The sequence below is a fragment of the Xiphias gladius genome, chromosome 15, assembly GCF_016859285.1.
Source record: "Xiphias gladius isolate SHS-SW01 ecotype Sanya breed wild chromosome 15, ASM1685928v1, whole genome shotgun sequence".
In the NCBI taxonomy this organism is placed as follows: domain Eukaryota; kingdom Metazoa; phylum Chordata; class Actinopteri; order Istiophoriformes; family Xiphiidae; genus Xiphias; species Xiphias gladius.
The window spans coordinates 22,432,182-22,456,676 of record NC_053414.1 but is presented as its reverse complement, the minus strand read 5'-3'; the positions used below and the strand labels follow the sequence as shown (position 1 = coordinate 22,456,676).

The following is a 24,495-nucleotide window of genomic DNA, read 5'->3' as shown; positions in this document are numbered from 1 at the left end:
CCCTTCTAGTTCCTTAAGCTAATAGTCAAGCTGTCACTGTTTCAGCAGGTTTTGTCAAAAATATTGGTATTAATATTAGACCTTCAAGAAGCCATATCAGTCTAACCTTGGTTAGACGTGATGCCAAACTGATCATAACAAGCGTGTCATTCCTGGAAGTGTGGTAGCACCGGTGTGAGCTCATCATCAATCCATGAAGACGTACGGGTTACCACGCCCACAAGGCACGAGCCAACACCTGGTGTATGCATGAGTCTATTTGTCAACCTATGTGTGTGTGTGTGTGTGTGTGTGTGTGTGAGCTTCAACAGACTTTGATCACAAAGTCAAAGGTAAAAACAGTCATTACTGTTGTAAACACTAAACTGTCTTCTTTATCCTCCCTATCTGTGAGTAATGCCTCAGAGGAGGAGCTCATTGTCGGTCTTTAGTCAAGTCAGTCAGAGTGTCGGTCAGTCCCTCCTTCCAGGGTAAAAACAGCTCACCCTCCTTTCGCTTCCCATGGCCTGTTCTTCTTTCTCCCCGCACCTCCCTCTTATCTTTATCTCCCATCTTCTCTCCCTCTTTTTCTTTCCCTCTCTTATCACTTCTCTGCTGCCCCTGATCTGATTACTTTGATTTCCTTTCTCCTCATACTAACCATCAGTACCTCCATCACCTGACAAACTTAGAGGTAATTCACTCTCTCATTCCCTCCCTCCTTCTCTGCTTGTCAGTCAGTCAGTCCCTCATTCTCCAGACAAAAGCAAAGAGGTATAATGGTGACTAATCTGTTGAGTAAACAAATCTTTCTCCAAATACAACCTGCTTCTTTCTTTTCCCTTAAATGTGCTTTCACAAACCTCTTTTCTCCCCTCCCACTTTGTTCCTGAACATTTGTTCTCCCTGCTGACCTGTGTCACCTTCTTTGGGCCTCTCTCACCTGTTTATTGTCTATCTGATTTTATCTTTTCCTTTTTTCTTTACCCTGAGGTTTTCTACTTATGCGATCAAGCGTCTCTTATTTTCTTATATAGAATGTTACATTCCAGTGTTTTTCCTTTTTCTTTAATTTTATTTTTGCTTCCCTTCTATTGTTGCTACTGCCTCACTTTTTTTGTTTAGTTTATTTTATATATTTTTTTAATACATTTTTATATATTTTGTAATCTCTCACACTTTCAACGTCCCTGTTTGTCTGCCTTTGATTTTACTGACCCCTGCCTCCCCCTCTGTCTGATTCGTCTGTTCTGTCCGTCTGAAATCCCAGCAGATGAAAGGCTGCTCGGTGTAAATACACGGTCAGCCCCATTACACCCCACTGTCATTACCTCCACCTCAGCTTCCGCTGCCACCACAGTGCACATCCTATCATTAGTCAGCTAGCCTGCTAGCGCTGTTAGTGTTAGCTGTTATTAATCATCACCAGCACCTTCACCTTGTGCCAGACATATCAGAGAGACAATTTGACTTGCACATGAACAAGCCACTGAAAAGGTTAAAAAATGACTGGGGATTTTCTATGAAGCATAAATTGCCAAAATGCAAGAGTTTGCAGATAGATAGGATTTTAACTCTTGCAAAAAAGTTTTAATTTTGGTCCTGTTTCTTTGTTTTTAACAGATTTTTGCAAATGCTAGTGGGTCCACCACTTTTCTCCAGACTGATCTATCTCAACAATTATTGGAAGGATTGCGGTGAAATTATAAGCAGATATTCGTGGTACCCATATGATGGATCTCACTGACTTCGGTGATTGTGTGACTTTTCCTCTAGCGCCACCAGGAGGTTAACATTTTCAGTTTTTTCCGGGAAATGTCTTGGCAATTATTGGATGGATAGCCATGAAATTTGATACAGACATTCATACTCCCTAAAGAATAAACTTTAATAAATCTGGTGATCCCCGTACTTAACATCTAGTGCCATCATCAGGTGAAAATCTCAATCTGTACAATACTGTGTTTTGTGACTACATTTTTGCAAAAATTACGACATTCTCATTAGGCTCAACTGTACTCTGTTGTTAGTGCTAATTAGCAAATGTTAGCATGTTAACACACTAAACTAAGATGGTGAACCTGGTAAACATTAGACCTGCTAAACATCAGCCTGTAAGTGTTGTCATTGTGAGCATGTTAGTATGCTGACATTAGCATTTAGTACTCAACGCCTACACACAGCCTCATAGTGCTGCTAGCATGGCTGCTAGCATGGCTGTAGACTATTAGTCTTGTTTTTCTATTAATTTTGTCCCACATAACTTGAATGTGTGAAAAATAACGTTTAATAGATCTAAGCTTCGAAGTAGAAGCTTTCGAGGGTTGACTAAAAGTATCAATAGCCTGCTAGCTACATGTAGTTCAGGCCACCAATTGGTGTGAATTGGTGTGACCTGCTCAAGTCAGTGCTACATTATACACTTTTTTTTCTAAATGTACACACTTTTGTAATTCAAAGTATAAAAGCGACAGACCCCAAATCAGTCATATATTCTACGTGATTCAGGGGATTCCGGGTTTTGTATGTGCTCTGCAGTCAGCCCTCTTATTGTTATGTGCCAGTGTCATCAAACGAGCTGTGGAGTAAACTGAGAATGATCTGACACCAAAGCTACAACACTAGCCACAAAATGGCAAAGATACACATACAAGAGCAGAATGAAGAGACCAAATGACAGAAGGCACCTGAGAAACAGCATAGGTTATTAGAATATGATCATTACAGTATCTTTCATCAAACTAACATTAATAGATCAATACTGTCACACCAGTATAGTACACCCAAACAAAAGCTGCATTTCTTTCAAAATATTAATAATCAGCGAGAACAAATATAAAGAAAAATGATCTTGCTATATTTGTTCATCAGGAATTAGTGACTGACACAATGAAATGGGTTAGCATGTAAAGAAACATTTTGGAGCAAACTCAGATTACTATCCCATGCAAAGTTATGAAGTGAGTCAAGTTAAGAAAGAATGATTTTCCCACAAATTCCAAGTATTTTAGAAATCATCCAAACAGAAATTACTTCATATGGGAGAATGAATGGATTGACCATATTTTCCACACTCTACCGAGAGATAGTAAGTAATCTAACTTAATGTTGTAAGGGACTGGTACAAAGCAGAATGAGACAAAAAAGAGGGATGCTGGGATAGAGTAGCAGGTATATCTGAGCTAACATTTAGGAAAGAAAGAAAGAGAGATGACAGGTGAGTCTACATACATCATCGGTATCAAGCCAAACCAGAATGAAAGATTTGGGATCAACATAACCTCTTACAATATGCCCATATTGACAAACATTTTTGATTCTTTCCTCTTTTTTTAGCCCTGAATATTTTGAAATACAAAATTTTGGTCAACATGAACACTAGGGCATGATTAGGCATAACTGCTCCAAAAGTCGGAGATTAAGGCCTTGCATGCTCACATGTCAAGTGAAGTTTTTTTGTTTTTTTTTAAATTTTGCAACATTTCTGGTCTTATTCTGGCCGAGCTCGATGCAGCTACTGTACTCTGAGCCTATGGAGATATTTTGAGGATCTACGTGAATTAGAGGGACCTGAAGAGGAAAAGTGAAGGATGAAGAATGGGAGGATAAAGGGACAGAGGACAATTGGGTCTGTGTACCTCCGCCAGGTCAGAAAAGAGGACTTGACTGGCACTTCGCCTCAGAACGTCCCAGTAACTCCGCGCCACAAACTCTTGACTGTCTTTTTTTAGCACCTGTAGGAGCGGTCAAGCAGGGCCAGGGTCAGTTCACCTCCAACTCAACCACTTCAGGAAGTAAACTTTAGCTTCCAATATTCAGTCTATCAGTTCTTATTATATATGAACAGGTTCAGGAAGTTGATTTTTTGAAAAAAAAAAATCAATCTTATACTAAAGCACAAGCATATGCATATATATTCATGAACAGTGTCACATACTGTAGCATTCACAAGTGAAAAATATTTCTTTGTAATTATTCTGGTGACATCGAGCACTCACTGATCTACCAAACATGAGAAACCACATCCATTCTGCTAGGTCAAGCAAGGCAGAACAAATGAAACTGGATAATAAAACTGGGGAAAAGAGAAATAAAGCTAACATGTTTGAAATCTGCGTCATCAAAACAAATTGCAGCAGTAATATCTATCGGCAATGTTTGATTCAATTTTGATTTTACCCCATTCACTATAGAAAACAGCAAGCTTAAAAAATGTGTGGGAGGAAATTTTAGATTACACACAAAAACTCTTGTTTTCTAGATGACAAATAAAGCAAAGAACATTAATTACAGAAAAATAAATTATCTAATGCTTTCCAAGGGTACTGTTTAACATTGGGATTACTGATGAGGGCAGCACTGTACGGCTACTTTACTCAAATTACTAAAGCTACAGTTTCATTACTTTGCCTTTGTGCTGAGTCAGCAAAGAACACAAGCAAAATTTGAATACAAATTTAGCATATATAATGGATTTCTGCAGCAAGTGCACAATTCTTACACCCCAAAGAAGGTTTCCTGATATTAAACTAGCTTGACATATTGCTTTCCCTGACATGGCAAAAAAGAGCCAAAAAAAAAAAGGAGGTCCTGACCACCCAACTCGTCTTTTTTCTCCAGGGAGAATGCAGCAGCAGCCATTTTAACATGACCCTGCACCGCTCTTAACTTCACGGTGACAATGCAGCTATCCATCACAACACTGACAGGGCAGGGAGTGCTTGTCTGTGTGTGTGTGTGTGTGTGTGTGTGTGTGTGTGTGTGTGTGTGTGTGTGTGTGTGTGTGTGTGTGTGTGTGCGTGCGTGTCTAAAAGAGAGAAAGAAGGAAAGCTCATAGTCCAAATAGAGACAAGTGTGGAGGGAAGTCTAAAGATAATGGACAGTATACGTCCTCCGGATATTTTTTCCACACTGTACTCCATCTCCATCAGAAAATCTTCATTACTGCTCAGGGTGGACGGACTTCTGCAGTGGTTATCATTGTATCTCAAGGGAAAATTAGGGGCTAAAAAAGGAACTAAGAGTGTTATTATCTGCACATTTAAGATATTTGAACATTAAAGGAGTCCAAATCTCACCTGTTCCATTATATTATGCTGATTTTGGTTTAACAGTTATTTCCAGCCTTACATGTAATCAGTAAGTGATCAACAAAATGTGTAATGTGTGTGTTTTTATTTAATAGAAATTTAAGAAAGTTTTTGTATTATATGTAAGAGAATGAATTATTTTCCCTATTGATTTTTTTTTTTAGAGTAACTCATTTAATTTTGGAGGCTATACCTCTCACAAACAGACAAATGTAAACTATTTGCCTTCTTTAGAATTGAAATGTGAATGTGCTCAGGCAATAGAAGCAACTTTTTGTCTATAGCCAAGAGCTCCTTCAATGAAAATCTCCTCTCTTTCTTTGCACAAACACCCCCCCAGGAACACACACATACACACACACTGCCGAACAAACAGCACATGTCCTAAAACAGTCTAACATGGACAGTGTCTGATTGTGTTTAGAGCTTTATAGTGTCTCAACTCATTCTAAATCACATCACTCTCTTTTTGTAAGAGTACATCTATGACCCCTTAAATGTATTACTCCTTTTCCGCCATCCCTCTCTCCATTCATCCCACCCTGTGCCATCGTCCCTCAATCAATCGCTGATCAGGTGACCTGACAGATGGACACTCTGTCTTGAATCTTTCTCTATTGCTCTCTCTCTTTCCATCTATCCATCCATCCACCCTTTCAAGGAGCCTTTGAGTACATTTTACTGACAACAGAGGATCAGGATGGACTGGGTCAGGACACAACCGGGGCATTAAACAGTCCTGTAAGTATCCCAGTGTAATTGTCATTTACACCTACAAAAACTACCAGATTCCCCAGAAAAAAAAATCTAAATGAGCATAATCAAGGTAATTTGACTCTATCAGCCTGTTAAGTGAACCTATTATATGCCTAATAATCCCAGGCCCCATCTCCCTTCATTATTTGCTCAACCTCTTCTATTCCTCTACTATACTACCATAACTTGCCAGAGACAGGAATTTGTTCTTAGGGCAATTAGCTGAAAAGACTTAGATAAGAAGATCACTGTCATTCTCATGTCTAAGCATTTTACATTAGACAGTTAACTTATTTTAGGATAAAGACTGGAAGCAGGGGAAAACAGCGAGTTCTGGCAACCGGCGGGGACTCCAGGAAGTCTCTTCACCAAGCCAAGAAATAGTCCTGGATATAACTGATCATGAAACCACAATGTGTTTTAAAACTTTACTTTTTGTACGGATTAAACATACAAGTTACAGTGTGCTCATTAGTTAGCTTAACAGGTGCCTGTGATTTTGTTAATTTCTATCTAGCCTGACAAAGCCAGGTGAGCTGTTTCCACCTGTTTCCGGTCTTTATGCTAAGCTAAGCTAACTGGCTGTGGCTTCACATTTAATGGTAACGTATGAGTGTATTACTGATTTTTCACCTAACTCAGAAACCGCATAAGAGTATTTAAAAAATTCCTTTAATTATATCTCCCAATATTGAGAAGCACACACACTTAGTGGAAAATGCTCTGTCAGCTGAGAATTCTTACCATAAAAAATAGGGGTAAAATATTTTACAAAAAATATTTTTAGGCACTCGAACACAGAGTTCAAAAGAGGCTGCAGAAATTTTGAAATCCATCTACCAGAAACAGCTTCACTTCAAGTATACTGCCTTTTTCTTTCACATGTAAACACGTAGCTTATAGTAAAACCAGCTGGCAGGAACACCTATTTCTCCATCAATTTCTGTAACATCTAAAGAAAAGCAGAAAGGAGACTAAGGGGTTATGGTTTTGGATACATACGCTGTTCATGGGGGCAACCTGATATCCATACAGCTGCATACTCTAACACACAGAGAGAGACATGAGGAAGAGAGAGAGGACAGAGCATGCAGTCAGAGAGGAGGGAGGAGGAGAGAGGAGGAAGAGAGAAGGTAAAAGACATGTTAGTACATGCAAAGAAAGAGGCTGTGGATACCCTCTGCAGAGGGATATGTCATTTTCAACACATCTGTGATTACATTTTAGAACAACACACACTCAGACTTACAACACTGCACTGCACTTCCCAGAGATTGTTGTCAAACTATGTGTGAGGTGGACACGGTAACTGTTTTCTCCTGAAGTTTCTATGGGTTTCTTTTCAGTCTCTTCAGCTGTGGTGGCTATCACTGATCATGATACTTTCTTTATGTCAAATTAACTGTAAAGGTTACAAATCTATTCCTGTGAAGTAAAAGACAAGACACGTTTAGAACAGCTAATGTAGGAGCTGCATCATTGAACAATAATAATCAGGTTATGAGTTTGTATTTAAGTGAGGCATCCCTTTAGATGGTAGACAGTGTCTTTTAGCTAATAATTAGGATGGGCCTATCCCATGAACAGTTTGACCTGTTACCTACTGAAAACCTGCCCAGCATCTGAGCCAAAAACCATTTATTATTGACTTAGTAGCAATTCTAAATGTATGCTTGATGGCTTATTAAGTTTAAACCTAGACACTTTAAAATTACCCATCAAGCTTGCAGTTATAATAATAAAACCCATAATAGAAACGTGCAGTGTAGTAAAGCAAGATGGCCAGTGTTGTTCCTAAATGTCAATCACAGTTGTGCTGAGAAAGACACTTTTTTTTTTTTTGAGAGTGTAGCCAATATACCAAGTACACAGTAGGGATAACTGTCCCGGTAAAACCAGAGGAGATGCCACATTGTCAAAAAGAGTTTCTATAAGGCAGCATGCAATCAAACACGGTTACATGAAATGTTTGGCTGACTCTAATATCTGCGAAAATACAGATGACAATTAATTTGGATGATGATGTGTCATTTTCAATACATCCACACCTACAGTTTGACGCAGCACTCAACTTCACCTTCAGCAACCTTAAAAAGGTGACACGAGAGGTTTTGCACCACATTATATACATGGATGTATTAAAATGCCATTTTAGGGGCAAGTAACTACAGGACTGTTTACTTGTCGCAGTTATATAAAGCTCATTAAAACCAGGACATTTTGGAATTTTGCATTTCAGGTTTACCCCACTGATGATAGCAGTATTACTGAAGTCCATGTCCATAGAGACTTACCATCCATTGTCTTTTCACTGTTGGTAGCACTAAGGGTAATTAGCCAAAGAATTTAATTTTACATCAAAATGTATACATCCTCAGACACACACACACACACTATTGCGCACGCGCACACACACACACACACACACACACACACACACACACACACACACACACACACACACACACACACACACACACACATGCTATATAGTGCACATACCAACTTTCTTACCAACTGTGCCGACTTTTCAGCATCTCCTTTCCTCCCTTTCTTCTCATTTTTCTTCCGGAAGATTTCCTGAAGCTGTAATGAGAAAGAACCAGGATATCTTTGAGGATTCAAAGCCAGATCTAAAGCTCTATTTGAAGCTTAAATGCTCATATGTACAAGCATTCACTGAGTTCACAAGGTCATTAGCTCGTTCAGGCTGGTCTCTGATGAGGTCCAAGTACTGGTCTTTTGACAGGAGAGTGTCGGTTTTCTTTATTTGGTTTAGGAAGTGACTTGCGTTACTAACAGATATTAGAGGATAAATCGATGCTGAAATCGCAGCTGCAGAGCAATCAGTATCGGGCAGGTAAGCGATCATTGATTTGTATTTCACTTTCAGTGCATCAGGACGGCAAAGTAGCAACTGCAGCTTTTATATTTTATACACTTAACTGTTTTTCATTATTGATTTCTATTATTAATTTTAATTAACAATTAAAATTGTTACCTACAGAACAAAACTCAACCGCTGCCAAATTAATTATGAAAGGAAATTTTAAATAGAACATTTTAAGAGGTGTGATCACAACAGACAAGAAAAGTCTGATGTTGTTCGTTTGTGCTTTATTTAAGTAAAATATTCCCTTCATTTGACTACAGATTACACTTGTGGGCAAAGTCTACATTCAAGACAGCAGAAAAATCGGAGCCTATTGCCGAACCTTCAATGTGGGAATTCTTTTTTGTTCCCACACCTGTCTGCTCCCACAGGATTTTCCACCATTACCACCCACTCCCGCTGATGCACTATCCCACTCCCCCCAGCCTCCACAGAGACTCTGATCACTGCCCTCCTGCAGCAGTGTTTTTGAATGAAAATCTGCCTGTCCCCCTCCCGTAGGGAAAATAAGATACATGTAGCTCTCTTAGGTTTATAATCCAAAGAAATACTATTGCAGCTTGGACACTGAGCTGTTTAATAAGCCAACTTTAGAAGGTGTGAACTCATATTCTTTAAACTTGAAAAATTTAGCCACAGCTTAAGGTAGTGGTAATAAAAAGTAGATAGAAATACTGATTTTATCTCTGTTTCCCCCTTTGTTCCTGTCATTTCCCATAGAAACATATACAAGCCAGATGCAGGAATGTCAAACATCAGAGCTGCAAATTATTAATGTTCATAGGTCAAATTTAGACCAGAGAAAGCAATTTTTAACATAACTATTACATAACTGACTGTATGACAAGTCAGAAAAGAGAGAGGAAGAAAGCACAAGCGTGCCAGAGAGATAAGCTAAAGTGACACAAAGTTTTCATATTTGCTGTCAGCTGTTTACTGGAAGGAAATGTATGTAAATGCTTAGTTAAGGGCACATCACGTTGCCAAATTTTAAATGTGTTCCTGTGCTAAACCTGAGAGAGTGATGGTGACCCCACATATCAAAGTACAACAACTCTGTCTGGCGTAAATGCAAATGTCAGTTGCGTCCTGTGGGATCTCAGATGTCAAAACTGTGTTTTTAACCTGGAAACTCACATGAATGCAATTTTCAATCGGAAGCTTATTATACGTCTTTCTGTTAACACTGACATCCACTTCACACTGATTATCGGTATAATTAAAACCTAAGCAAGACTTCTCTGTTGGGATAGGAGTAAAAAGTGACGTGAATATCAACATGTAAATTCAGCCAAGTATGGATTTTCTCTCCGCATCAGCGACTCACCACCAAGAACTCCCTCTTGTCCACCATCTGGTTGCCGTCTGCATCAAACATATTGAAAGCAATCTTAAAGCCAGCATGGGGCTCTAGAGAACAGAGAGGAAAGCGCATAGGGTGAGTATGTGCGTGTGCATGTGTGTGTGTGTGTGTGTGTGTGTGTGTGTGTGTGTGTGTGTGTGTGTGTGTGTGTGTGTGTTAAAGGCAATTTTAAATCCAGAAACAGCATGGGAAGAAGTAGCATACAGGATAGACAGGGGGGAGGTAAATCTACAGTATATGGACTGAGAGCTCAACAATTAACATTTGTACTTTTCTATACCACTTGAAACCAGTCAGACATTTACATCAAGTTTTTTTCTTTATCTTCCCCTTTGCATTTAGATTAACATTGATTAAATTTATCAGACAGCGATAATACATACCCTCACCGGTTTCCTGGTTAATGTGGTCATGGTTAATGGCTCCCCTCTCATTTTATGTGGACACATACTGAGCTACAGTGGATCCAAAAAACTGTGACTGTCTCTCATAGGAAATGTTTCTGTAATTTTCATTTTTGTCACACATTGACAGTTTGGTTTCCAGATCATTTGCAGAAGAGAAAAAGACTTCAATTCCTGATTTTGAAGGGAAGAAGAACAGACAGTCAACAATTCTGAGGGTGTAGCGGGCCAATATTTTAATATATAATGCAGTAAATTGCTGTTCTCAGAGAGTAATAAGAAAAATACTAGTACTTGATGAGTGCGCAATGAATGGAGCAGTTTTTTGAGTAACGAGCCTCACATTCCTGCCAACATCTAAGTTTTGAAAGGTTACAAGTAGAGCTGTTTTTCTTCTGTCTACTTGTCTATCTTAATGTCTGTCTTACCCCAAGGGGAAGGGGAAAACCACCAGATCTGTGCCGTAATTGTGTCTTGTTAAATTCTGGGTGGGCCTTAGTATAGTTCATATCATGTACCCTAGCTAACTTTGTTCTCTCAAAACAAGAACAGCTTACTGCTAAGGGAAAGTGAGATAAAGGTAGAATAAGAAGGTGGAATATGAGGTTAAGTGTAAGAAGGATGTGTAGAGAGACTGAACTGACTCACTTGTCAGGATGCAGAGCAGGAACAGGTACTCTGTGTATGAGATGATGCCTAGTAATGACACCAAGACAGAGAGAGTTAAAAAAAGGTCACATTCAATACAAACACACACACACACACACACACACAATGTTTACAGATGTTCAAAGACCATGGGCCTCCTGACACACACACATGCACGCACACTAACACACATAATCCTTCCTTTCATTAAGATAGCATCTTTAAATGTGTCTTCTCGAAGCTAAGCTGCCAACAGTCATTTGGCCACACACCGTTTCTTTTTCTTCACCCCAAGTGTCCAAAGTAAAGACACAGGCTGGTAGGGGTGTGTGCGTGTGTGTGTGTCTGTGTTTGGATAAGCAAGTGAAAAATGTTTTAGGAGGTGATCCTTTCTTGCCTCAGGCCCATTTAGGAATCTCTATAGCTCCATCTCATCTCTCGCTCCCTCTTTTTCGCTTTCTGTCTGATCGTTCAGATAGTTCAGGGTGACTCGCTTGAGTGTTACGGGAGACTGCTTTCCCATGTGTGTGTTTATGCGTGTGTGTGTGTGTAGGTGAACATGACACTAGCTAGAAGCAGTGTGAGCCGGGTGTCTTCCTGATGCCTGACTGCTTTGTGTAGAGGAGCTGGTTTGGAACTGAATTCTCTTTTCTCCATGTAGCCCGAGCTTTGTAAAGACCAGGAGATACACTCTGAAACTACTCAGGTTTCGACGATATATTCTGCATGTTTACACTCTCATACTTTCAGTGATATACTACTGAATAAAAAGGTCAGTTAGCTTTGATTTAGGAAAACAATTATCAGTATGAACAAAAACGATACTATTAAACTGTTGATTTATGATTTTGGTTGTCTTGAAAACACGCTCTGCTAGTTTAACAGAATTTGATACCATAATCTGTTTTCTATTTACTTCTATTTACTTGTGTTACTTATTCTTGGTATCTATCTATGCGTTTTTACATTTTAACAATTTATATCAACCTAAAAACTGCTAGCGCTTTTCACTATTATGAAAGGGTATGTGTGTTCCCATATATTATAGCCCTCATTACATGAAGAGTTAAACACAAGTTTTTGGCAAGAAATCACTGTTAAGCATGATTTATGACCAGAGGCGAGTGAAGTACTGAAATGAAACTGATCACTGTATCCTCTCAGGTACTTTGGTGCTGTTTTATCCTTCCTATGCTTTACAGCAGTTTAGAGGGTTTTAAAAATGCTTAAAAATCCACTTCACAATAGTTTAGACATCAACTGTAAATCACATCACTCCTTGTAAGAATTAAGTGTTGCTGGTAAATCTGATCCCACTGAGAATCAACAGCAGTCTCCTGCAACTTTTAGCTGAGTTTTTTGGTTAGCCAGTCGACACCAGTCCCCCCAGCTCTCACTAACACCCCACCTAGAGCTCACATTCCTATCTTGCAAAGTCACACAAGTTAACGGTGAACTACCTGCACAACATGAAATAGCAAAGAGACAAAGTAAAAATAAAAAATAAAAACTAAAAGAGAGCTAAAAAGAAAATAAATTTTGGACTTGCATTTTGTTAACACATTAGCCACAAGAACTTGATAAGCTGATTGTAAGCCAAAATAATAAAGTCAGGTTTATTTGTATAAGCCAATACCTCTTACAATGGACTTTACAAGGCCCATATCAATAACTGTTCCTGACTTAGGTAAAGCTCTTTAAGAAGACAGGAGCTTCCTTAAAGATGCAATTACTTAATAATGCTTTAATAAAGCAAAGACTGGCACATGAACAAATCTAAAAAGAGATCGTTCCCAAGGCAGTTAAATTTTGGTTCTGCTGAAACATATGCAGGTCTGTTAGAGAAATTCTAACACTTCATCACAAGCACATGTAATAAACATTGAAATTACAATCATAACGTACCAATATACAAAGAATGCATGAATATGTAGCGTGTTAATGAAGGTCAGCAACTGTATCATAGTTGTACTAAAACATATATTAACACAGTAATACGGTACGGATCTGGAGCCACCAACATATGGGATAGTTATAGTTTTTACCACGGGTCAAAGATAAAACATGAGCTCACTATACTACAGTATGTGAGCTAGGTTTATACATGAACTGATGTGTCTGACAGCTGTCAACATGTACTTTACATTTACTATGAACTGTAAATGTCTGTCACGTGCCAATAATCCCATCACATTGCTGAACACATCCAGTGTCTCTAAAGCAAAGTAATAACATTATTGTGCCCAGTTACTGCGTAAAACACTGACAACCAGTATCGATATACTTTGTAGCCCACCACACACACGTATGAATTTACACACACAGACACAAACACACACGAACACAGACAAACACACACACAGTCAACAATGTTGAGGCAACGCAATGTATTCCTCTGTCGGACACACAGCTCTGTCATTCTCAGAAATCCAAAGCCATTCCAAGGATTTTAACCGTCCTCGCTCATCATTGGCATGAATAGGAGAGCGTGTTCGGACATCAGCACACACACGTATACACACACATGGCTTATTCACGCAATTTATACAAGGGACAAGATTATAAGAAATCATAAATGAAAAAGTTTGCAAATGAACAAATGAGTGGTTTAGAAGTATTAAAAACAAATGAGTATACATGGAGAGGTATTGCTGAATGCTGACAGTGTGTGTGTGTATGTGTGTGTCTATGTGTTTGTGTGTGTGTGGTCTTGGCATTATGCCTCTAGCAATTTGAATAGACATGTACTGTATTAACTACAATCTCTCTCTCTTACCATGAAGAATTAGGATAGGTTTACAGACCTTCCTTTTTTCCTCCTTTCATTTCTCCTTCTACTACTATTTTCCTGTATATATCCAGTCCTTTACACATCCTCAATTTCTCTACATCTCTCCACTCCCCTTTTTACCATCCTCCATTTCACTCCCTCACTCCTCGTTCTTTACTTTGTCCTTTTTTCTACTCCTCTTTCTCCTTTCCATCGCTTCTTCATTATCTCTCTGTTGTTTGCCTCTACTTTTTCTCCCTCCATCTCTCTGATTTAAAAAGAGGATTAAGGTTATGCTCCTGTTTAGTGTAGTGGACCCTAAAGTGTAAACGTAATGCACACTAATTACATGGTGTAAAACCTTATTGTGATAGAGGAAGATAAGGGGTGCATCACATAGGGTGCATTATAGGTAGCATCTCTAAGTTTGTGTGTGTGTTTGTGTAAGTGTCACTATGGGGACTCACTCCCAGACTGTCTGATTCCTGTGTTACACACTCCTGAAACAAATGCTTTAATTGGGGGGCCTCTCTCTCGCTCTCTCTCTCTCTCTCTCTCTCTCTCTATCTATCTATCTATCTCTCTCTCTCGCTCTCTCGCTCTCTGTGTGGTGCTGTATAATTTGTTCTGTTCCCATATGCGATGAGGGGACGAGGGGAGGGGTTTATTTTTAGTTTTTTCAGCAGGTTGTTAGGCTGTCAGGAGGGACAGCATGGCTCCAAACCCGGATTAGAGCCCCCTACAGTGACACACACACACAAGCTCACAAGCACTATTTAGTCACACATCAGCAGGTAAGCATTGGTACACATAAGCAAGTGTACTATAAAAGCTGCAAAATTTATAAAACTGTAGTAACTTTAAATCTTGTATTCCTCACTTACTCCTCATATCAACAGGAAATTAAAACTGTACATATAATAATGAGGGAATTAATATATTTAATATGTTGATAAAGCAAATTAAACTGTAATGGTGAAAACCTAATCCACTGACATTGACTGACCTTGTTATTATCTGACTGCTGCTTATTTACTCTGATAACAATTAAAACAGTGTTTAACAGTCTTGAAGTGTGTGTGTGTGTGTGTGTGTGTGTGTGTGTGTGTGTGTGTGTGCATTTGTATTAGCGAGTGCAAAGGTGCTCAAGGTGCCTTTGCTCCTGCTTTTCTGTTTGTGTGTGTGCGTGCTTGAGTGTGTGTGTGTGTGTGTGTGTGTGTGTGTGTGTGTGTGTGTGTGTGTGTGTGTGTGTGTGTGTGTGTGTGTGTGTGTGTGTGTGTGTGTGTGGGTGTACTCTCTCCGACCTCGTTCTCTCAGGTTGCGGAACAGTTTGGAGGATCCTCTCCATACTGGGGGAGTTTCCAACAGGATCTTCTCCAATTCCTGACACACAAAAACACACAATCAAAAGGAAGTAGATACACTGCAAAAACACAAATCTTCACATTCAAGCTTCAACTTTTACATAGACAGGAACAGAGAGAGAAAAAGAGGGTAGCATGCCATGGATGAGACGGAAGGACATACTTGACATGTCATTTACTCTAAAAATATTGTTTTTGTGCAATTAAGTGAAAAAAATATGCCATGATAATTATTGGTTGTTTCCATGTTTTAATCTGTTTAAAGATTTATGTCAAAACAAGTAAAAGTGTATTTACAACAGTGTATCAGGTTATATGTGAAGTGCCATTAAGACTGAGCTTTTAAGAGAAAAGAACTGATAAGAATGAGACAGATTAGGGGCAAAGAGATACAATGAAGGTCCATCTCATATTTTATATTTGTAAAAAGTTGATACGTGTGACATTATCCCCTATGTAAAGTTTATGGGTCGGGTGGGAACGCGCGGAAGGGCCCTTGGGTTAAACACTAATGGGCATGTGTAGTGGGCCACACAATGCAGAAACAAACCTGGAAGCCACAAAACTTTTTTGGCATATGTGCTTGGTGAGCAATTTGAACTCATTTGAATGGGAACTATCCTGGAGTCTGGTATCCAGTTCTTGTTATGCATCCATTGTAAACATGGATGTAACAAATGCAGGTTTTAAAGTATTCAAAAAACTGGCTTTGCAAATGTCTTTTGAGGAAGGAAATACATTCATTGTGTCTGCTACACTTCAAGGACACACACAATACCTTTGGTGAAAGACACTGAATGTAAATGTAATTGTGCTAGGTTACAAGAAAACTCCACAGGGTACCTTTAAGACTATATTAAAATTTAAACCTGGTATTTCCACCTTACTTTACCATAAATAAATAGTATGACTATGGTCAATACCACTGACCACGACAAAGCTACAGTTTTGTTGAAGCAAAGCACCTGATTTATGAATGAATGGATCAGAGGCTGCACATTAAAATATATATATTTTTGGAATATATAGTTAGAATTAATCGCAAAAAAGTTATCTTAATTCATTTTAAAATTAAAGTACAATACAATCAAGTGTGAACTTCTGGATTTCTGAAGCCAATGTACAAAACACGTGGACGGGGCTGTGTAGTCTAATGCTACAGCTCTGACTCAAATACTGTAAGTGGACAATAAACTGAAGACAGATATCCCTCCAACAGTGCTGTCTTTCTTTGTTAATCAGTGTTTGTGCTGCTGGCAGCCATTTCTTGTTTTGTCCACTAAGGCAGTCTGGAAGATTTCAGGCCTGGCACAGCATCCAGTGTTAAATGCAATTATCTAGTCATCTCACTTGTGCCTTCCTCACATATGCTGACAATGAATGATCTACACCGCATGCACTAATGCTAAATGTAGGACGTTTACATTTACTTAAAGTAACTCTTCAACAATCATGGCAAAATCTGGATTTAGACCGCAGTGTATACAAAGCCTGCAACAGATGTAACATGCAACAGATGCCTGCAACATGGAGGAGCAGAAGAAAGACGCATTAAGAGTGTGTCTCCCACCTGTTTGGTCAGGGACCTCCAGGGCCTCTTGTCTGCCAGGGAACGAGACAAAAGAGGAGAGAAGAAGAAGGGAAAGAGGAGAAGAGAGTTTGGGTGGGCTCGGTCAGATAGCATCTGTATGATCTAGAAATGGGTCTTAATGTGCCGGGTACAGTCACAACACACACACACACACACCAACACACACAGACACATTCACTATATATACACTGTCATCATCACAGGCCCATTTGTAGCGTCTAAAGTGCCCCATGCTTGTCTTTGTAGTATGTGGAATGTCCCCGTAAAAGCACATACTACTTTTGCTCTGTTTTATACAACAAAGTTCATCTAATTCAACTTCAAAGGGGGCTTTAGAAGATGTCGGCTGCTGAGAGGGTATGTGCGGCTGTATCGTGTGTCAGTGAGCCGCGGTAGATGTAAACACACACATACAGGTGCACAGTTTGCACGCAATACAATCGCATGCCTGCTGAAGGAAGGAATGGTAGCTTTTTTGGACGGGTGTTTCTGATAACCTCAACCTGTGAGGACATTTTTTAACTAGTTGTGTGTGTGCGCGCGTGCGTGTGTGTGTGTGTGTTTGTGTGTGTGCGCGTGTGTGAGCGTGTGTGTGCCTGACTAACATTAACCTCAGACTAAACAATAGCTGTAAAGCCATCTGTTTTGAGGCTGGCTGGTGAGGACTAATCTGTTACAACTGGCAGCAGGCTGAAGGAAACAGCAAAGACCTGTTTAAACCCAGGATTTCAAAGGGTTTTAAAATTTGGTTTCAGTAAAAAAAAAAAAAAAAGATCTATTTAACGCCTCGAACTGACATCCATATTGCAAAATCAAATTCAGATCAGAGATGGAGATCAACAAACTCAAAACACATCAAATTTAGTTAGTCATCACAGGTACATAAAAAGGCATTTACAAAAAAATATCAGCCCACAAATATGGAAACTACAGAAGTAAACTTAAATAATTGGATCAGACCAGCACACAAATATCCAGTAACATGGATAATGCAAGATTGTGAAATAGTAGGACAAGGTCTGTACTGTTTGGGAAAGAGTAAGTTCATGCATGATGACCTAATATAAATCTAGATACAGTCCAGAAATGGGACACGTGTTTATGCCAGGTAAACATCGGACAGAGGTAATAAAAATAACTGTATACCTATGTCAAATTGAAATGGATTTAAGAATTGCTGTAAACGGAGAATGTCATTTCTTGACAGACTTTATATGTTTTCTAACTGAAGTTCAAATGATTTTGGGCCGGGATAGCATGCATATAGATAAACAGCAACAATAATGTATTCTAATAAATGTACTAGGTCTCAAAGTGAATACAAAACCATTGATTTTAGTATATTCAGTTGCAGGTCAAGACTTTGAACACAAGAGTAAAAGATGACTTGTGACTCTGTGATACGTACTTCTTGGTTCACTCATTGTCACCGACTCGATGAAGTTCTGCGGAGTCATGTACAGCTGCCCTTCATACTCAACAGAGCTGAACATGCGGAAGCGATGCTCGTGGGACGACATGTACACATCTCCATCTTCAAAGTCAAACGGTCGTGCCTGCGGACATCAGTAAGGCTATGAGCAAGAGTCACAGCAATCATATTAACACATTCTGGTTCCTGCATTATTATTATTACACTACTGACATTCAGAAGATCACATTTAGTGATTTGAAAAGAGTGACGCCTCCAGCTGTGATAGCTTTCTGTGACGAGAGAACTCTTTTCCACTCATGCAGACAGTAGAATTTTAACTGTATGTGCTTCTTCACCGCTTTTGAACCTTCATAACGAGGAGATCCATCTATTCTTGGCATCTCCTCTCTCCATTTAGCTCTCTGAGATTATAAATAGAGTCGGCACCTCTAGCGCAGTGCAATAGCAGGAGAACGGGGGCACACACACACACACAAGTACTTTGTCACTACTTTCTACTTGATTAGCATCTCTCTCTCTCTGTGAGGAACCAGGACTTTGACTTGATTAGATACAGTGTAGGGGAGCTGCTACGCGAACAAACTGTGCCGCATGAAGCTGTGCAATTACCAGAGAGGTTTCCAAATTTAAACCTGTTTGGCTGCGGGGCCCAGTGCACTGAGGTTCCTTCTCAGCTCAGCTAACATGCTAATGAGCACACAGATTCATTCATAAAGCTTTGATGCTGCCTTCACCACGGGGGCTTTTGAAGGCATGAATAGGAGATGAGTGTTATGCTTCATAGGCATGCACTGTAATCAAGTGTAATAGCATAGACACCTACGGCCTTGACTCTCACTAATGAATGAAGTTTACAAAGTTCTGCAAAGGCAGCTGGGTTCACATGCCACGCTGCACAACATGATGTAAAAAGTAATGTAATCTCCTTGGGAAAAAAAATGACTGAATCCCAGTTATTTGAAATTACTCACACTGCAGTACAATGTGTTCTTGCCTAGTTATAATGTCATGTAGCCAGGGCGAAACCTGTTCCTGTTGCCTAGTCTTGTTCTCCTGGCTGCAGAGCAGATGCTCCAGGTGTTTTCCCGTAAGGCGACCCAGTATTCTCTGTTCACAACCGCAGCCCTTAAGCCCTACCTCTTCTACCTCCTAACCTCCTGTATTTCAGTTCAGTTAAATTACAGTAAAATCTAGCCAGCTAAGGCCCCTGCTGATATCAACCAGCTCTTGAATCTGAGGTGTCATAAATTGCTAACACAGTTTGTCAGCTCCTTTTCTTAATTGCTAGGCATGATACAGTTATGAAGAGGAAGTAGTCATCTTCTCTGTTGTGATACAACAGGGCTGATGCTAAACACTGGTCATTCTAGTGTTGGGAAGTACTACTGCATATGTGACAAAAAGTCGTGTAAAGCCTTTTGTGCCGCCAAAGGGAGCTGCACCAACGTTTGATAAATTGCCTCAAGGGATGTCAGTTGAGACACAGTTCTTTCTGAAGTCATGCCTAACCTAAGCTAAGCTGGTTCTGTCCATCTCATGCCTCTGAGCCCCTTTAGGCCTATTCCCGAGAGCCAGGGGTTCTTGCGAGCAAGTCCACCAAATCCACGTCTCTGGAGCCTCGACTGACCCTATTTTGATTCCTGACAGTATGGTTTTCTTGTTACCTTTTACAATCACTCTCTTCTTAGAACGTATGTTCCCCTGCAGCTTTGTACTCTGTCCCTGCAGGTGAGTTCTCTTAATTTCTTTAAACCTAATTCTTCAGAATCCTTGTAGGCTTTTACTGAGTTATTCCCTTTCCCGCCTGGAGCCAACCTGTTCCCAAGTTGGGTGGCTATCTAGCCAACACGTCAGGCAGCAGGTCTGTTTTCTTATGGGTTAGCTCTCCTGCTTCTAAACTGTCTACCCCTACCTCATCCTAATTTCCCAGCAGGCAGCTGTTCTACCTGGCAATTTAGAAGATCCAGCCTTACATTTATAACCTGTATATACTTCACATTATTAGCGGCCATTTTTACTTTTACCATAAGTTCTAGATTGATTTACTGCCTTCCAATAAGCCACTGCTCTCGATGACAATGTCTTTTGAATGTCTTCTGGAGCATGCCCCAGTTGCCAAACGGTTACATTTACAGTATATGAACATAACAGCAACATCTCTGGTTTGAGTCCACCTGGGGACCTTTGTTGCATGTCATACCCCTCTCTCTCTCTCCCCTTGATTTCTGTCTGCCTATTCACTATAAACCGTCCAATGATGGTCAAAATCCCAAACAAATACGCTTTAAAAAAAAAAATCAACAATGCAAATCTCCTGCTGTATGTTTATTTTTTACTAAGTATGCTGAGCAACTTTGGCACAGTTATTTTTCCGGATGAATTACGTTGTGTCTTATCTCATTTTCAAGTTCTAGCTTGAGTTGGTTAATTCAGGTAAATATAAGTATGGGACTGGATTTGGTATCAACAGATATCCAATACCCTAACCCTACTGATCATAAAGCATATCATATGTATAGCTACAGTATAGTTTTACTAGTTATCTGCCTAATGTCCAACGCCGTTGTGAAGTTAGCAGTCTGGGGTGCGAATATTCATGTAAATGTGCTCTAAATATGATGACTCCAATCTTTTTTGAGTATACTCTGTGGTCTGTGGCTGGTGTCTTTGGTAAGCTACTGGTTTTGAGGTAATTCTTATTAGCTACTGGTCAGTTCAGTGGGGTGATGCTCTACTTTACAAGCCAAAAAATTGTGGTTAGGTAATCATGAAGTAATGATACATCCCTAGTAACATCCAAATATAATGCACTACTTTACCTGAGGTGGCACAAAAATAGTGATTAACATGTACACAACAATTAGTAGCTAGTAGTTAGTTAGTTATTACTGGCTGAAGCAATGATTCGTGATTGGGTTTGGGCCATTCAGCATCTGACTGAAGAACGATTCTTTCATGACCAATCTTTATTTTGGAAAATAAACGAGAAAAACACGCAAAGAAAAATGTATGCCAATACTCAGCCAAAAAATGGTGAATTAATGTCAAAAAGAGATGGCAGTGACCCAAAAGATGCGGTCTAAAGCTGTACCTGCTTAAACCTACCATTCAATTTCTGAAAAAGCTACACAGTCCAGACAATATGTAAAAGTTAGGTATGCATATACACACGCATACAGAAATATATACATGCACTTGCATATGCAAACATGCATTAAAGTGGTATGTAGATTTGGCACAGGGGCTGAAATTATAAATATAATCTGCTGATTATTTTCTATATTGGTTCATAAAATGTCAGAAATCTGAGAAAAGTACCCTCCATTGTTTCCTAAGCCCAAGGTGACATCTACAAATGTATTGTTTTGTCCAACCAAAAGGCCAAAGGGAAAAAAGATATTCAGCTTACTGTCACATAAGACATAGAGAAGCACATCACATCCTTAAAATAAAGATTCTAGAGCTGGGCAATGTTTGTCATTTTTGCTTGAAACTTACTGAAACAAGTAATCAAGTATCAAAATTGCTGCCAATAAATTTTCTGTTGATGAACAAAGCAATTAGTCTACCAATCCTTTCATTTCCATTAGGAATTAATAATAAGATACTGGCAGTGGTCCAGCATAACTGAATATTATTACATTTACTCATGTATTGTAATTTTACCTTGTGATTCTTTCGGTATATTTTGCTACTAAAAGTATCAAAGTTAAATTATAAAATGGAGTGTTTTTAATTTGATCTAAAGGATCTGAGTACTTCTTCCACCAGTGCTTCCTTAAAATTAAGTTCATTAAAAAATACCCACCGGTCTGTTGTCAAATAACTTAACATTATTGCTTATTCATAAACTACAGGAACTACCAAGTTAAGCTGTTCAATAATTAGGCCTTGCAGGATAAAGTAAACACTCAGAAATTTCTCTACCTCATTATAAAGTTTAACTCTTTGAATTAAAATTTCAGTGTTTGAAGCAACGTTGAATGCATCGACCAGTGGTGGAAAGTAACTCAGTACATCTACTCCAGCACTGTACTCTAAGTAGAATTTTGAGGTACTTGTACTTTACTTGAGTAATTCCATGTTTGCTACTTTATATTTCTACTCCAACACATTTCAGAGGGATATATTGTACTTTTTTACTCCACCACATTTATTTGACTTCTTTAGTTACTTTTCAGATTAAGAATATCAATTCAAAATATAATCAACAAATAAATTATGACGAATCATACAAACTACCCAACAGTATGTTAAGTAGTTAAAATTACCCCCAGCTTTACTAGTGGCAACACTAAAGCGATGCTTATACATGAACTAATCAATAATAATAATAGTCTAATGATATAATATACATTATTGTGCAACAAATTTAGGCGCATTAGATGTTTGGATTCTGCGGCATGACACCGACCACAAACATACAGCCGGAGTCATATTGAGCTATCTTCAGCCACAAGAAGAAGAACGAGTCTTGCAGCAGGTGGTCTGGCCCCTGCAGAAGCCTGATCTCAACATCATGGAGTCAGTCTGGGATTACATGAAGAGACGGAACACACTGAGACAGACTAAATCCACAAAACAACTGTGGCAAGTTCTCCAAGATGCTTTGAACAACCGAGTACCTTGAAAAACTGTGTGCAATTGGTGCTATTTTAAAGGCAAAGGATGGTCACACCAAATATTGATTTGACTTGGGGTTTATTCCTGGTTACTGCACATTGCATGAAGTTAACTGATAAGTAAGAACTATTCGTGACTTTATTTCTGAAAGTATCCTCAGTTTTCTTTTAGTGCCTGAAACATGCACACTACTGTCTTTTATTATACATGGGCCATTCTGCATAATGAGTACTTTTACTTTTTGGGACTTTAAGTATATTCGCTGCTCATACTTTTACTTATGTCAGATTTTGAACGCACGCCTTTTACTAGTATCGGAGCATTTCTACATTGCGGTGTTGCTGCTTTTACTTCAGTAGAAGTAGAAGACCTGAGTACTTCTGTACCACCACTGGCATTTACCGTGTGCAGCTGTGAGCAGTCCCTGCACACAGCTGCACGCAGCTGCACGCAGCTGCCTGACCGACAGCGACATCATTTCAGCACCAGCTCGAACGGAGAGCGCCATCGCCGCGTCTGCGCGCGCACAACGTCCTGCCAAACAGTGAGCGAAGTGTTTCCACTGGGCGTGCGGGGAATGACTGACCCGGTCTGTCCGCCCAGAGGAAAACATATAAACTGCAAGCCACACCATGGCAACAGAGCAGAAGCGGGCCCATTAGTCCAATCTTGGCGGAAGGAAATGCCAGCATTCACAGCGCTGTCTGCCTTTTCTCTCGGTGGTCTGTCGCTTCCACCCCCGCACCGAGGCCCCTATGTCAACGATGAGGACAACACTTCTTCTGCCAACGACCTACAGACTGGCCGACGTGTCACCGAAGCCCTGCGGCTTTCGCGTTACCGCCACCGGTCTCGGTCCGAGCGTCAGCCAGCCCTCCTACCTTCTCCTTGGCTTCGACGGTCGGGATGGACGGCAGTAAATCGTTGATGCCGTGTCTCTCCATCCTCTTCCTGCCCCTGCCGCTCGTCGTGTCGTCGTAGAAGTAAAGTGCCACGGCGCCTCCCGTTGCGAGACACGTCCCGACCGCCAGACACCACCGTGCCCTTCCTCCGCGGGCCGGCTGAGCACCGGCGAACTCGTGTCTCGCCGGCGACCAGAGGTTTAGCTTAGCGGCCAGCGCTGCCACTCTGCGGAGACCGGCCATCGCTGCTGCCGCTGCCGCTGCTGCCGCTGTGCTGCTAAGATTACAACTTTGCGGGGCAGCGCAATACTATCGCGTTTTCCCCGCTTTTATCGCGAGACGTGATGCCGCTCTGCTGGTGCTGAGGCTGAGAGCAAAGTCCCGCACAGGGGGGGAGTGAATTTGCTGCCTCGCTGAGCGATGAATGCAGTCGAGGACAAATCTGTGTGAGCTCAGTTCACCCAGTTTACAGTAGCAGAATTTAACAAACTGGCATAGTCTGCTATAGGGTGCACATGCCTTTAAAAATAAAAAAAAAAGTGGGATTCTTTGACTGGAGATCATTTTTTAATGTCCTATTAGCAACAACCAGTGGCGGAGGAAGTAATCAGATGTTTTGCTTCATTTAAAAAAGGAATAGACTATAAGTATATATCTTGCCAAAGTAAAAGCACATT

The 24,495-nt window shown here is 40.0% G+C and overlaps 1 protein-coding gene across 3 annotated transcripts in view; it reads right to left on the bottom strand.

Annotated features, from left to right (window-relative positions):
- The window catches only part of LOC120799669 (calcium uptake protein 3, mitochondrial-like), a 32,854-nt gene extending 8,793 nt beyond the window's left edge, over positions 1-24,061 (bottom strand). For all 3 annotated transcript variants that reach the window (XR_005708867.1, XM_040144932.1, XM_040144934.1), the window contains exons 1-9: positions 23,798-24,061; positions 18,267-18,414; positions 16,838-16,869; positions 15,208-15,286; positions 11,134-11,181; positions 10,046-10,128; positions 8,340-8,411; positions 6,828-6,869; positions 3,618-3,713 (exon numbers count right to left, since the gene is read on the bottom strand). Coding sequence is in view for 2 of the 3 variants with exons in the window: in XM_040144932.1 (XP_040000866.1) it covers positions 3,618-3,713; positions 6,828-6,869; positions 8,340-8,411; positions 10,046-10,128; positions 11,134-11,181; positions 15,208-15,286; positions 16,838-16,869; positions 18,267-18,414; positions 23,798-24,061 (864 nt within the window). In the remaining variant the exon portion in view is untranslated. The remainder of the gene's footprint in view (positions 1-3,617; positions 3,714-6,827; positions 6,870-8,339; positions 8,412-10,045; positions 10,129-11,133; positions 11,182-15,207; positions 15,287-16,837; positions 16,870-18,266; positions 18,415-23,797) is intronic.
- Positions 24,062-24,495: the final 434 nt, after the last annotated feature.